Source organism: Acipenser ruthenus, chromosome 16 (genome assembly GCF_902713425.1).
Source record: "Acipenser ruthenus chromosome 16, fAciRut3.2 maternal haplotype, whole genome shotgun sequence".
In the NCBI taxonomy this organism is placed as follows: Eukaryota; Metazoa; Chordata; class Actinopteri; order Acipenseriformes; family Acipenseridae; genus Acipenser; species Acipenser ruthenus.
In genome coordinates, this window is record NC_081204.1 from 12,033,129 (window position 1) to 12,047,595 (window position 14,467).

A 14,467-nucleotide genomic window follows, 5' to 3' on the forward strand; every position below is an offset into this window, starting at 1 on the left:
TTTGGTTGTTGAAGATACGCGAGAGGTTTTTTTTTTTCTTCTTACAATTTTGTTTTGTGCGCAAGATGGCGTCCGGGAAAGCCAAGCCTTGTTGTAGTCGACGGGGTTCTAAAGAGGTGGGCGGCAGGGGCTGGCTGAAAGCAAAGAGAAAGGCGAACTGAATGGCTATTGGACGAAATTTTTCCCCGTCATAACTGGAACACACAGACGGTGATTGACGGGTTAATGTAACGTCGGTGTTGTGGGGCTCGCGCGTTCTGGAGATTTTGTCAGCAGCATAAAAATAGCAGGATAATATTTATATATTTTATTAACGGATAAGTTATGTAATGTGTTCTAGCGACAGCGAAGTGTAAGCAAAATGGTTTCCTTCGGTGTTTTCTAGCGCTACTTAACATTTAAGATAAATTTACTAAATAAATAGCAGCACCGTGATTTAATGTAAATAAAAGCGGATGGTAAATAGGCGACGAGTTGAAATGTATCTTGTTGAAACAGAGGTGGGAGTTTGTTTAAATTATTAATTATTCCTCGAGGTTTTAACAAAATGCGCGTAGTTGGAAGACGTAGTAACAAAACATTTTGGAATACCTTGCACTGAAAAAAATGGCCCTGTTATTGACAGGATTTTTGCACACGAGAGCCCAGTGCCGTCGTATAGTGGTGGTTACCCAATCATTTTGTTCCATTGACGCTTGGGGGACCGAACTACAACGAATGCCCATCCCAGTTATATTTTGAGCAGAGTGACTCATTCCACATGTGACAAACTATAAGTGTTGGAAAATGTGTGCTTTTTATTATTTTTCACCGCAAAACAAATGTTCGAATAAATACATATCTATTACTGAGGCCAGATAATTTATGATTTTTGGTGTGTGTGTGTCTATCTCTCTCTCTGACATCTTATGTTTGTACACATACTGTATGTTAAATTCAGGTTGTCATGCAGATGTATACATCAGGTATTTATGGGCAACGGTATTATATTTGTTATTGTTAGTACTGGCTGCAATTGGAAATAAAGGTTTGTATGTGTAGAATCGTTGCCTCGGGCTGTTTTGATATTTATCAGAATTGTTGGCGACTGACGGAGGGTAAGATGAAGGGTAACCTTCAACGTACCTGAGGGAGGAGTGTTTTTTTATCTTGTGTATTCGATAGCTTTATACATTATAGCTATATATATATTAGACCTGTACGGGAGTGGTTATATTGACAAATCTAAAAAGTGGATATTTTAAAGTTTGATAAAATGTCTCATTTAAAAACAAAAGCTTACGCTAACTAGCAACACATTTGGGAGTGTTGCTTTTGTGGTGCACTATTTACATGTGGATTGCATGTAAACGAGTGAAGATATACACCAGGAACACAAACACAATTGATATTTAATATTTTTAAACAGGACTGATACTAGTAACTGAAATATATTTAATGCAGTCTTCGTCACAAGCATTCATGCATTATTCATAGTTTCCAAAATAATGACATTTAAAAATCCTTAAATAACACCATCTTAGAAACAAGCTGCGTGAATGAATTGTTCTGATTTGCTGAATGATTACACATTTGTCTTTCTGTTTCCCTAACATTTTACAGAATGCTGCACCTATATCTATGGATAGTTCTCGACCGACCGTCTTGCTTTCATGGAAATATGCTTACTTATTAAAAATAGTGTGTGTGTATATATAAAATATATATACACACACATAACATAATTTAGAGATACATTGATGTACTGGGGGGTGATGATCTAGCGTTTCACAAACTCAGAGGGGCTGACATAGATCAGATAACTGCTTGGCGCACCTCTTGGGTGTTTGTTTAGCAAGAGCTGCCATACAATAAATTCCGGTTAGGTACGTCAGGACATGCAGCGTGGCAGGCAGACAGGCACGCATGCGAAACAGCACGTACTCCTGCGCCACCCCTATGTGTATATGTGTGTGTGTGTGTGTTTTGTAATGTGTATTGACCACATTGGCAACTTTATCCAAAATCAAAAACCGACGATTTAGAAAGTAGTGGTGGAAAAACACGGTAATTTTGGTTACAAAAGAATGGCATTTAGTTGGTAATACTCGATAGGTTTTTGATTTCCATTTTTTGGGGGGGGATCTTCTGCCTAACTGCATTCATGCGCAAGTTTTGGTTGTATCCCAAATAAGTCCTAGTCAAAGTGCTGTGTTTGACATGCGCTACATAAGTAGTAATGCAAGCAATAAAAGACACCTATCATTTACTGTAAAATCCAGTCTACCACCGGCAATGACTTCCTGAGAGCCATTATGTTAAAGGTTAGGTGTGTGTGAACACATTGCATAGACAAACGATGATCTGTTAATAAACAAAACAAAAACAAAACAAAACCTTTGGAAATAAACAATTCTGATCTGAGAGCGATGGTGCACTGTAATACTGCACCAAGGACGAATGGAGGCAGAGGTTACTATATTATAATAGTCTGTAGTATAAAAAATTACAATTTCCTCTTTTTTAACATCCTTTGTTCGTGTCCTTCCTGTGTGCTCTTCTCCGCTCATGCTTCCTGGCTGCGCTACCACCTGATCACACGCTGAGAATTCCTCCACATTGCAGTGTCGCAGCAGCAAGAAATCTGAGCATATCTCCAGCACATGCAACCAGATTCAGCTTACATTTTTGTTAAAATGTGTATTCATTGGGCTGCCTCACACGTTTACATCGAGAGAGAAAAACAACTTCAAGGTTTACGCATAAACCAAGCTTATTTAGAAAACCGCCAACCCCATTTCCACTACCATACAGAATATAACCTCCCTCCTATAATAACCACATTTATACTGCTATTAACTGTGAGACGCTTTTGTCTTCTCTTTGTAACATAAACCCATGCACGTTGATCTCCCGTCCCTACCCATCTTCCTCAGTAAGAATGTTCCAGAAGCGTACTGCGTGTGTTGAAAGGATGACCTTTGTCCCAGACTGGAACACATGAGTAATCTCTTCCCTGGATCGACCTTTTCCGCGTCTCCCAGCAACTAAACGAAAGCGAGGCTAGTCTCAATACCTCCATTGTTCCGTTTTCAACTGGCTGCATACCGAAAGTTAAATCACAAAGGCTCTGCGGCAATCACAGGAAAGAGTTGCTTAAATTGTTTCTCCCAGGGAACGACTACACTGTGTGTTATCTTTTCAGAGTATAATAATCACATTTTTATGGCAAATGGAGTGTAAGGTATATGTAAACCTTCCCATTCTATTAGACGAATTACAGCGAGTAATGCAGCAGCACATTTTATCAAGCTAAACCGTTTCTAAACACACGATGAGGGCTAGTCCAATACACTATAAAATGTATCACTTTGAAGGGGATTCATTAATTAATTAATCAATCCAATAAATACAATTTTATTTGAAATGCACATATCCCATACTATAACCGTGGGCACTAACGCACTTGTGTCAAGCGGTTTATATGCATTTTCGAAATGTTTGAGGTATTGCATAACTTCAGTATTTACCAGTCTGGCGCCAAGGGCAGGCATTTGATATCCGCCATCTGGTTTTATGGCCCTTCAGTGTGTTTTCAAGCACCGCCCATCCTATACCCGTTATGGAAATATGGGCACAACAATTCGGCTCAAGTAGGATCTACATTGTAAAGGGGGATTCTTGTGGTCTGTTGTTAAAATGCAATTGATTGTCCTTCTAAAAACTCCTACAATATCTTCTGGAGCAGAGAGAAGCGCCAGCGCCCCGCCCCCTTTTAGCTATATTGGCTTACTGGTCTGCTATTAAAAACCCGAAAAAAAACAGTATTTTCATATCAAGAGAATATTATAGCCACAAAAGCATTTTATAAATATCCTCTTCTTGACTTTGTTCCAAGCGGGCCCATAATAAACAGGCATCGTTAGGTATTGCACAGTTAAAACGACCGCCAGAGGAGGCCACGTTTCACTTTTTTTTTTCTTCTTTTTTCTCATGCCTTCGTGTTTGCAGGAACTAGCCTTTACAGGTTAATGTTCCATACATGGAATTACCACACCTACAATCGTTTTAATGTGACACGTCACTGACTATGAGACAGACCATTTTAAGTGTTGTTTTTTTTTGCATTTCTAAATTTAGCATTTTTACTATTACTCGATCTTGTACTTAATCACAACCTTCTACATCTGTGCATTAATTGAATATTTATTGGCAAATTTGAATACAAAGAATTATAAACTAAAACTGTTTTAGCGCACTCGTGATACCAAGTCTTCGATAATACGTAGATTATATGACTCTTATAGCTTGATGTACAACAAACAGCTACGAAATCCTAAAGATAATATTATAGCCATCGTAAATGATTGTTTTGTGAGTTTGCAGCCTATTTCATTTTTTTAAATATAATACATAAAGATGAGCAGTTTATTATTTGATCATTATTGCATTGCTTGAGTTAATTTATTGCAGACATTTTCCACTCCATGTCAGTCTAATATATCAGGCGAGATTCAGTAATAGTGGGAAAAAATGCGGCTTCACATCAACGTCGCTGAACAGAGCAGTTACAGCACAGTGGCGTCTCCTACCGGCCAGTCATATTCGTTATGGAAAACAACTTGGAACTCTTGCACGTTACGAATATGCTTTACACGTACAGGCCAGGGTTTTACCAATAAATATAGATACACCAGTCGAAGCACTGTCGATAGGGGGTGGGGTAATCATAGGCAGCAATACACTGACTACACTGAAGGCAGCAACATTAAGTAAAGACACATGTCGTTGTACTAATGCAATTTCATTGACACGTCTATAGTGGTCTCAAGTTCACAGCTAAAATCAGCTAGGTGTTTAAACCTCTTTTTATAGCCAGTCCTTTGAGCCATCATTGTAAGTTTGACAGTGTGTGTTTCAACCTGCTTCACTGTGGAGAAGGGGGAAAAAAATACATCACACAAATCATGTGGTGTTTATAGATTACGTTAACTATTTCACTTCTTCTCTATACATGTTGCCCCCTTCTGGTTTGAACCAGGAACTGCTTGACCGCTCTGAAATTCTTCAGTGCCGTTTTGACCAAGAGTGGTGTGAAAATCAGATTGTATCAGCACTCACTAGAATATATATTTTGTATAACATATTGTTAAACAACTAAACAGCATAGCCAACCTTAAATGTGACTTAATGTCAATCTATATGATACAAAGAAATATCAGATGGTTGTATCACATCAACATCATGGTCTACTATATATTATAAACTGCATATTGTACAGGACAGATATACATTGATGTAAAAATAAATAAATAAATAACAACCTGAATTTATTTAATCTCAAAAACACGACAAACAGAAACCCCTCAAAAATGAATATATACAGACTTGAATCCGGTATTTCCGAGTCAAGACTTTCTTCAAACCAAAAATGTTCACCAACACTTTAAAAGTAGAAAAGGAAACCATTGAAGTTATTATAGGGCTTGGAGTTTGCAACATTTATTGATGGGGGAAATTATTATTTATTTTATTAAATGCAGTCTACATTTCTTTTCACACAGAGCTGAATTTCTCAAATCCCTTAATATTAATTGTAGATGTTTAATCATGTTTTACACTTTGGTTACAAACATAAAATATCAAATACGACTGTGATAAAGCATGAATGGTGTCTGTAGATGGCACTGCAAGGAGAAAAGCACAGCAAAGAAACACGATTCTACTTAAACAGGTAGTGTCACTTTCCTGTCGATGCTCTCGGAGCATTTATGTATAGCTATTGGTCACTATTTGAAGCACTTAAACAAAGAACCATATATAGCCACATTAAGTAACTCTTCAAAACTGTAGGGCCTTGAAACAGCTTTCAACCCATACACTATGGGACTAGTATTTATCCTTCTGTAGGCGCAGTAGTAGTTTGTATCCTGTAGATGGTGTTTGGAAACAAGGGACTCTTTTCGAACCAAGGTGTCTGCTATTTGTAATATCTTTTGGGGGGGGGGGGTGAAAAATGCCAAGTAGTTATTTTATTTTTCATTTCCCCCCCCCACAGAATTGAACTTACTAAGCACAATATCTTTAAACTTGAATTAAGGATAATATATTGGTTAATAATTATAATACCAATAATATACTAAAACATAACTGTTTATTCTATAGCAGTCAGAGTATTTTTTTGGGGGGGGACTGTGGGATTGATAGGTTGGGGGTGATGTCATGGGTCAGTTCTTTTGTCATTTAATGAAGCTATTACTCCTTGCTCAGGATCTCTCCTGCTGCCAAGTGTTTCAATCTCATGAAACAGGACATCCCAGTTTAAACCAGGTTCTGTGGGACTGAGCAGCACCATCCGTGGCCTCCAGACTGACTCGGAAAGATAAGAGAGAAAAATAAATGGCTGTAGTTAACACTCCGCATGCCCAGCCGCTCCTGCTGAAACTCATTACCGCCCCCTGCTGTTCGTCTCTGCCGATGCAGTTTGCCTCTGCAGTGGTCAGAAGTGTTTTCAAAGCAGTTTCAGGCTTCCAGAAACATTGTTGACCATTTCCTCTTCACCAATGATTGCCAAGACTGTGCGGGATCCAGACTCAACCTAACCAAACACACACACAAAAACAAAGAAAGAATAAAAAAGGAAGCTAGGCTGGAAAACATGATCTCTGTTCTACGTATTAGTCAAGGGGTCAGTTGTGAATACAGGCAGTTAAAGATTTGGTATCTGTAGATCAGGGGTATCAAACTCCAGTCCTCGAGGGCCGCAGGGTCTTCTGGTTTTCATTCCAACTTAAGATCTCAATTAACATAACTGATCTAATTATTTGTTGAATTTGACATAGTTAATATTTTTCAAGGTGTTTTACAGTTGATGGTTTTAAAAATGCACTTGATTCAAGGTACACTACCTATGAAACATTTTGAGGCCTGGAGAGAAGTGTTGAATGTGTCCAGTTAATCAAATAATTAGACAAATTAAGTAATTGAGAGCTCGGGTGGAACGAAAGCCAGAAGACACTGCGGCCCTCCAGGAACTGAGTTTGACACCCCTGCTGTAGATCACCTGGAAGAGGATTTTCTGGTGTGTGTCAGTACCCCCTAAATCATCATTTAGGTGTAATATAATAGTATGGCATTATTCTCAAATACTTTTGCATTGTTTTCAAATCTTTCTTTTAAATGCATTGATGATGGATCCGCAAGACTGCTAAATTCTACACTGTAAATAGGGTTTGTCTGGGGGTCCCGGGGTCACATACTGCACAATATACTACTACAAGTAGTACTTGTTTTTTCACATTTAAAAAATATCTGAAATTTCAAGGGGAAAAACAAGTTAATTGTTTTTATTTGAAAACAATTCCTGTGTTGTATTTCTAAATAATTTATGAGCATGTTTATCTTTAAAAGTAACTGTAGCTAACAAAATAATTTCATAAATCATACCTGTTTTGCACTGCCAGTAGCTACATAGATATTAAAATGTGCAGTTTTGAAAGAAACACGTGCTATGGCACAAATCCATTTTCATTTTAAAACATGAGATCTGGTAATACTTTCAGTTAAAGGAAGCTCTCAGTTTCTATGCCTTAGTCTTGGATTATCTGGTTGCACTTGCTGGGCTATTTTACCTCGGCTGTGTCAAATAATGTTGCTGGCTGAAACCATGTCAGTCAACAGTGGAAGATGACTGGATATTAAAAAAAAAAGACACCAGTGAAGCGATGGGGACAATTTTACCCTCCAGGTTAAATGACCCAGGAAGTGCAAGCCAACCATGGCTTGCAAAAATATTTCTTTTACCTAGAGAAATACCAGATACCATGTTTTGTTAAAACATGTGTTTCTTTCAAAACTGCACATTTGAGACCGATGTAATGATGGATGTGCATGGTTAGCTACAAACACTTTCAATTCTTGTTTTGCACAGAGAAAAAAACACAATATCACTGGGGCACAAAAAGACGACTCTAATGTGTTGAGGTTGATTCGCACCTGAGTCCTCCCCGCATCCTGCACCAGGTAGGTGGGCAGGCTGAGGCTCATGGCCAGGGCCTGCAGCTCCAGAAGGTGAGCCATGTTCGTGCCCTGAACCACAACCTTCTTCGCTCTGCAGGAAACAACAGGCAGAGTGAGGGGACTGCACTCAGCCAGCTCCAAACACTCCTCCACGAGACAGAACAAACCTGGTCAATTGAAATCATGATGGACTGAACCTGGAGGGAAGTATACTGTTATACACCAGGACACGCAATAAGACCAGCAAGAACTGTTCAATAAAGCATCAAGTTAAATAAACCAGCTTTCAAAAACTCATTTCTGTTGTCATAACATTTAAATAATTCCAAAGCCACCAGATCCTTGTGGTGTTGTGCCCAGTTGGCTAAGCTATGACTGAACTGTTACTGTTAATATATAGTGGAACTGTCGAAGAAACAATACAAAGTTGCAGCACCCATTCTTTTTATTACAAATGAATTTACTTTATGATGGTAAATCTAATTAAAAACTGGATGTTGCAAACAGAATAGTGTTCAAATGGACAACATCATTTTAAATATTCCTTCAGTGGGTCTTGGTTGATTAATGCCTTGCACTGTTTGTATTGGCATGCAATATGAGCTTGGCTATTCTCTATGCCCAGTTTATGAGGCCACAATTAGATAAGAGAACAGAGATGCAATATTCATGAGTAATGCCTATCTTATTTCACTTCTCTGGGGTGGCCATGCAAGAATCCTCTTACTGAGGCAGGCAGCCGGACAGGGAGAGACACAGGATATAGACACACTTACCCTGCTTGGTCCCACTTCCATGCCATCTCCCTCCAGCTGTTTTTCTCCTGCAGAGCCTGGTACAGCCCTACCGCAGCATGACCCACCTGAGCAGCCACCTGAACAAGAGCACACACCTTAGAGAAGAGCTACATTACAGCTGCTGCTTCTTCAACAAAGTCAAACCTGCCTGTACAGCACTGTGATAGGGTAGCACATGGTCAGGTAAAGCAGAAAGCATTCAAAATGCAATACAAAAATCATTCAAGGTAAATGATCACGATCCAACATTTGAGCAATCAGGTTAAATTTCACAAATTATTTGCATTAAAAATAAACACAAGTTCAAGTTGTGTGTGTAAGCATTCCTATTTGCTGGTAGATAATAAATATGAATATTTATATCTGAACAGTTGTAAAATATTTCGAAGACTACTGCAAACTGCATCCTCCACACTACATAAATAATCCATGTTGAAAATGTGACTTTCAATGGCAATCATGTGGTTTCACTGTGTGCCCATCCCACGTTATTTAGTTTCTAATGCACAAATGTAGAGTAAGAGACTATGATTAAGTACAAAGATAAATTAACAATGACATCTTTTCAAATTGAATTCATTGTCTACGTAGTGTGGGTGGGGTACACATGACTAACTTACTACATTTAACAGACTAAGCCCTGATAGTGTCAGTGTATCTTCAGATATTCAATGCTGTGTTGCTCACCTTCCCGACTCCCATGGACAGCTCCATGTTGACGACAAACACCATCTTAAACCAGAGATCTTCATCCCCTTCCTCCTGTGCAAGAGTAGCACGAGTCACACTCAGCACCCCAGAGCATTTCACCGAGGCAATGACTTGCAATATTTACAGGGAATCTCAGTGGGAACATGTACTCCAAAATCTGCTGCAGCATCAACATGCAAGCCAGCAAAATGTAGGGATGTGAAAGGTGCAGTATCGCACAATCACACCAGGGTGTTGGATTACTGCAATCTATACTTCAGCTTCATGGGGGATGAATACCAGATGTAAACTCTGTTTTAGGAGCATCTCTATACTGGTAACATGTTATAAGATTTATAAAGCATTTTAACATGGGCTTCTGAGGCAAAAACTTCTATAAGCTGATAACCCATTTCCTTTTTAGCGCAATCCACACGATCAATGGTCCCCTATTTATTGTGAAGATCTGTGTTACTACAGCAATATCAATAACCTTATGAATCTAACCTGGTTTCCTTATTTCCATACATTCATGCGATTGTCCCTGGGGATCTCATAGTTCAGCATACGGGTCGATGTGATCAGCCTATACCTCACCAGGACAGCCACAGCTGCAGCATATTACAGCATTTCACAGCTCTGGCGAATCCCCTTGATTTGCATCTACCACCTATTTTTAGGGGTAATCCCAGGATAACCATGAAGAAGCAGTTGATGCATTCCACTGTGATTCCCCAGCAGAAAGCTGATCAAATTGTTCCCATAGAATAAAGCTCAGATGGGGTCTAATACAACAAAAAGGGGCATGTGGTTATGTTGGTTCTTAACCCTTACAAAGACTGCATGACGCATTTGTTTTAATGATCCCACCCAGGACAGCGTACGATAAGAAACGGGTCCTACCTCATTCTCCAGCTTGTTGAAGTAATACATAGCCGCCTCTTCAGCAGACACATTCCTTGTGCGCAGAAGAGCCTGCAACATGAAATCAGAGGTCAGAATCGGGAGCTCACAAATACACAGACACCTGTCATCAAAGAAGAAATCCATGTAAACGCATCAAAATGAGAAACACAAGGCGAGAGTGCGTACCTTAACATTGCAGACCTCTATACAGGTCTACAGAAGATACTCCACTCAGAACTGCAGAAAACGATTGAAGCATTGGAAAGATAACACCACTCAAACAAGCAAACTAATCTTCTGTATGTCCATATATAGTCATTCCCACTATTTTCTTTTCACGAGAAGAAAGGATGTTTTTTTATTATTTTGTCATTTGGTTCAATTTTTGTAATCAAAAGGGGTACATTACAAATAACTGGATCAAACAAGCAAAGAAAACCAATGCAGAAAATAACGGGGTAGCGGGTAAAGTTAGGGTCAATTCCTTTGTAAAATCAATTCCCAACTCCAATTCCTTCAAAATAATTGCTTTGAACAAATGGGATTGATTGCATTGATTTTACAAAGGAACTGACACTCAACCCTGGTACCAGTTTTATTATACTTCACGTTTAATATGGTAATATGGTACAAACTATATTATTATCCAGCTAGTTCAAAATGAAAGAACATCTGAACGTCAACCCCCCATGTCCGTCCCAGCACTAGTATGGGTCTAACCCTCCTGGATGTTTTCAGCACTTGGTATACATTTCTATATAGTTCTGGCTTTGCAGCAATAGGATCCAGGTTGAGAGGCTTCATATCCCAACAGTAAGATGGCAGTCACCTGCTTGGCTGCTTCCTCTGGGATGTCAAGCTCCCGAAGCTGCTGCATGAAGACGGGGTTCACCTCCTGGGACCCCGACTCGGGGGCAGCCTGCTCAGATTGCTCCATGATCCTTCACTAGAAGCACACAACAAAAACAGCAACACACTTTCAGCACCTCGCTGAGCCAGTCTGCCACTGTTCAAGCAGGCATGTTTATAGGCAAAAGTGGCTTTACCTAGTAAGGGACCTCTTCTTAAATCCTCTCTATATACTGTGCATGTGAACTAGTCTCTGTGTGCAGGAACGGTTACTGTGATCTGTTATTCAATACCAATTCTGTTGCATTTGTTCTTTGCAAATATAAAGCTAATACATACAAACAATAAAATACAGTTGAATAAAGTTGTTACTGGATGGAATGGATTTTAATATCAGTAAACAAGCCACTGACTGGGCTATTGCAGTTGCAGTTTTTCATATTTTACTTTGTAGCGCCCTCTGGTGGTCCTGTCAATGAATTGCCCTTAACACCTTCGACTGACCAACATGTGCACATGGGTTACCCCATCGATAACAAACGTAAACAAACACATACATTCACACTCACTTCCTGGTTTTGTCATTACTTATTACGATGCACTGTGGGAGACTGCTTTGGAAGAAGTGCGGCGGTACCACTATATTAACTTTATCAAATTGTGTCAGATCTGATGTCTTACCCATCATGACAGACTGGCATAACAGAGAGATGCAGATGTGACATATTACAGAACGTGTGTCACGGCCATTTAAATATCAGTGTGCAGGTGTGCAATTTTGCTTCTGTTCAACTCCTGTAACTATTCTTTTTAACATTGCGGTTTGGGAAAACTGTCTGGCTATTCATAGCAAAATAAGGTCAAATGCTGTATTGAAACTGCAGGCTATCACGATAAAAAAAAACGCCAGCAGGAGTCGCAGTAGAGCAAATAAAATTATGTCGCTAGACGCGTAATCACAATAATCGCTTGACTGACTGTCTCCGTTGCTATGATGTAACAATTTTACAAACAAATACCAGTATTAGCACCTGGCTACAGACCATTTGTTATAAACCTGATTTTTTCTATTCATGTAGACCTAACAAGAACACTAGAACAGCGTTCTTCGCCCTTTTTATGCGAACTAAATAATGTCACTAGGAAAGCTGCTGGAATGGAAGGTGGAGTGGAATTTAGAAATGGCCTTCACGTAAACGGGGAGTTTTTTTTGTTTTTTGTTTTTTTTTTAAAGTCATTCAATATTCGTCCTGGTATTTCATGTACCACATGTAAAATAGCGATTTTTCAATGCATGCCTTACGAAACGAGTAGAATTTACAAATGTACAACATAATTTGTGGAAAATAACGTAGTGGAGTATTTCGTTTCAGTTTTCACTAACACTATTCTGTCAAAAACGTAACGTCACTGACAATATATTTCATGTTTCTTGGTTTATATTTGATTGTATACAATAATGTGGTGAGATCCATCCGAGGTACAGACTACAGTATCAATTACTCGGGTTAAATGGAACTGTCATCAGATTTGAATAATCTCCATTACTGTTAATCTGTGAAACGTGAGCTGCACAGGAACAAGGACGTGGATTAGATACAGAAACAGCCTTCCTATACAAACGTTACGTCCAGGCCATTTATTTAACGTAGCCTAGTAGGAATTTTAAAAAGCAACCACTCCTTACAAACCTGTGTGGACCCTCTTCTCTCCGATACAAATGCAAAATCCTTCCACGAAGCAAGGCTGCAGATCCAGAAAGACTGTCAGTATTGCAAAACGATCCCCAAAAGGCAATAGAATTGATAATCATAGACATTTATTCGACTTTTTTTTTTCTCTCTCTCTCTCTCCTTCCCGTTGGTTAGCACAGGCAGATTATCGATAGTTCTCCAAACAGGATGGACTCGCATGGGTCGTGATATGCGGTTTCACAGGCGTCCGTGTCCGACAGTAACTCTGTCCGGGTAGAAAACAGATTTAGCAAGAAAATCCTGCAAGCTGAAAACAGAACCGAGACAACATATCTACCGGCATCAATTTAATCGTATATTTAGTGAACTTTTAGAGCAGTGATGTAAAGTGAAAAGTGCCTATCACAGTTTAATTTTATTAGCGGCATTTGATCCCATTAAATGTTGTTCACTGTATTAAAACATGTCATTTGAGGTGGTTACGTTTTGTTGGCCTGTTCTATGAAATAAATTAGAGACGGTATTAAAGGGCTCTACTTTTATTAACACATTTTCAGCCGTGTATGTACTGTAGTAAAAGTAATAAAGAATAGTTTCTAACACGAGTTTAAATTCAACGACATTACAGACATCCTGGCTTTTTATTTTTAAAAAAATGTAATAGGAACATTTCACTTTTGTTTGAAGAATATACAAAGTACAGTTACAAAAAAGCACATCATTAGATCAACTCGTTTACATCTGATTATATAAGCTCAGTTCTTGCAATACTCTGCTTAAGAAATGTTGAGATGTTTAAAAATGTATGAAGATGGGACAATTAATGTATCTATTCAGGCATACCAAAATATTTAGCAAGGGTTCTGAGGTTTAAAATGGGCAATAAATGACCCATCATTATGGTACATTTATTATTGGAGAGTATTGTAGTACACATTTTTGACAACTTTGCAATTCAAATTTCTTTTCAATAAAAGGTTACTGAGTATACCATGGTAAAAGCATAGCAAAGTGTAGAAAGCATGTGTTAAAGCATAGAGAAGAACGGTAAGTAAATGCACAGTATACACATGGGTAAGGCATAAAAAAGTACAGAAACGTTGTGCAAATCTACCAAGGTAAATTATTAGGGCAAAAGTACGTAAACCATAAAGTATTGTGGCTGTGGTTTTCACAAGCAACCTGTGACCACAGCTCTAGCACCAAATATTATTATTATTATTATTATTATTATTATTGGTATGTTTTGCTGCTGTCCTGGCTTGGCTTGGCTGCAGTGGGATCAGGAAGTGAGCCAGGGGTGCTGGAGACATTGTGCTGCTGTGGCCCGCTTCTCTGGAATGAACTCCAACATCCTCTGCAGGAAATCAGCAAAGAGAGATGCCTCCTCCAGCCGCCAGTCATACTTCTCCACCAGGATCTCACACAGACTCGAGGGTCGGAGTACTTGGATTCACCGGAGATGACCTGGAAAGACAAGAGGGGCGGGCTAAAGGTAACTGGTCCTCACGACAACCTTTATAAAATAAAAAA

The 14,467-nt window shown here is 39.0% G+C and overlaps 1 protein-coding gene across 3 annotated transcripts; it reads right to left on the reverse strand.

Annotated features, from left to right (window-relative positions):
• Positions 1-5,538: 5,538 nt before the first annotated feature.
• Positions 5,539-13,204, reverse strand: LOC131697736 (probable peptidyl-tRNA hydrolase 2). Of its 3 annotated transcripts, none has more exons than XM_058988813.1 (7): positions 12,932-13,204; positions 11,221-11,337; positions 10,389-10,460; positions 9,483-9,554; positions 8,775-8,872; positions 7,975-8,089; positions 5,539-6,577 (listed from the first exon to the last, which is right to left on the reverse strand). In XM_058988813.1, the coding sequence occupies exons 2-7, from the start codon at positions 11,326-11,328 to the stop codon at positions 6,491-6,493; spliced, it is 552 nt and encodes a 183-aa protein (XP_058844796.1). In that variant the 5' UTR covers positions 11,329-11,337; positions 12,932-13,204; the 3' UTR covers positions 5,539-6,490. The 3 variants fall into 3 exon arrangements, with proteins under 3 accessions (XP_058844796.1, XP_058844794.1, XP_058844793.1); XM_058988811.1 differs by having other exon boundaries at positions 9,483-9,557; positions 12,928-13,204; XM_058988810.1 differs by having other exon boundaries at positions 9,483-9,557; positions 12,932-13,201.
• Positions 13,205-14,467: the final 1,263 nt, after the last annotated feature.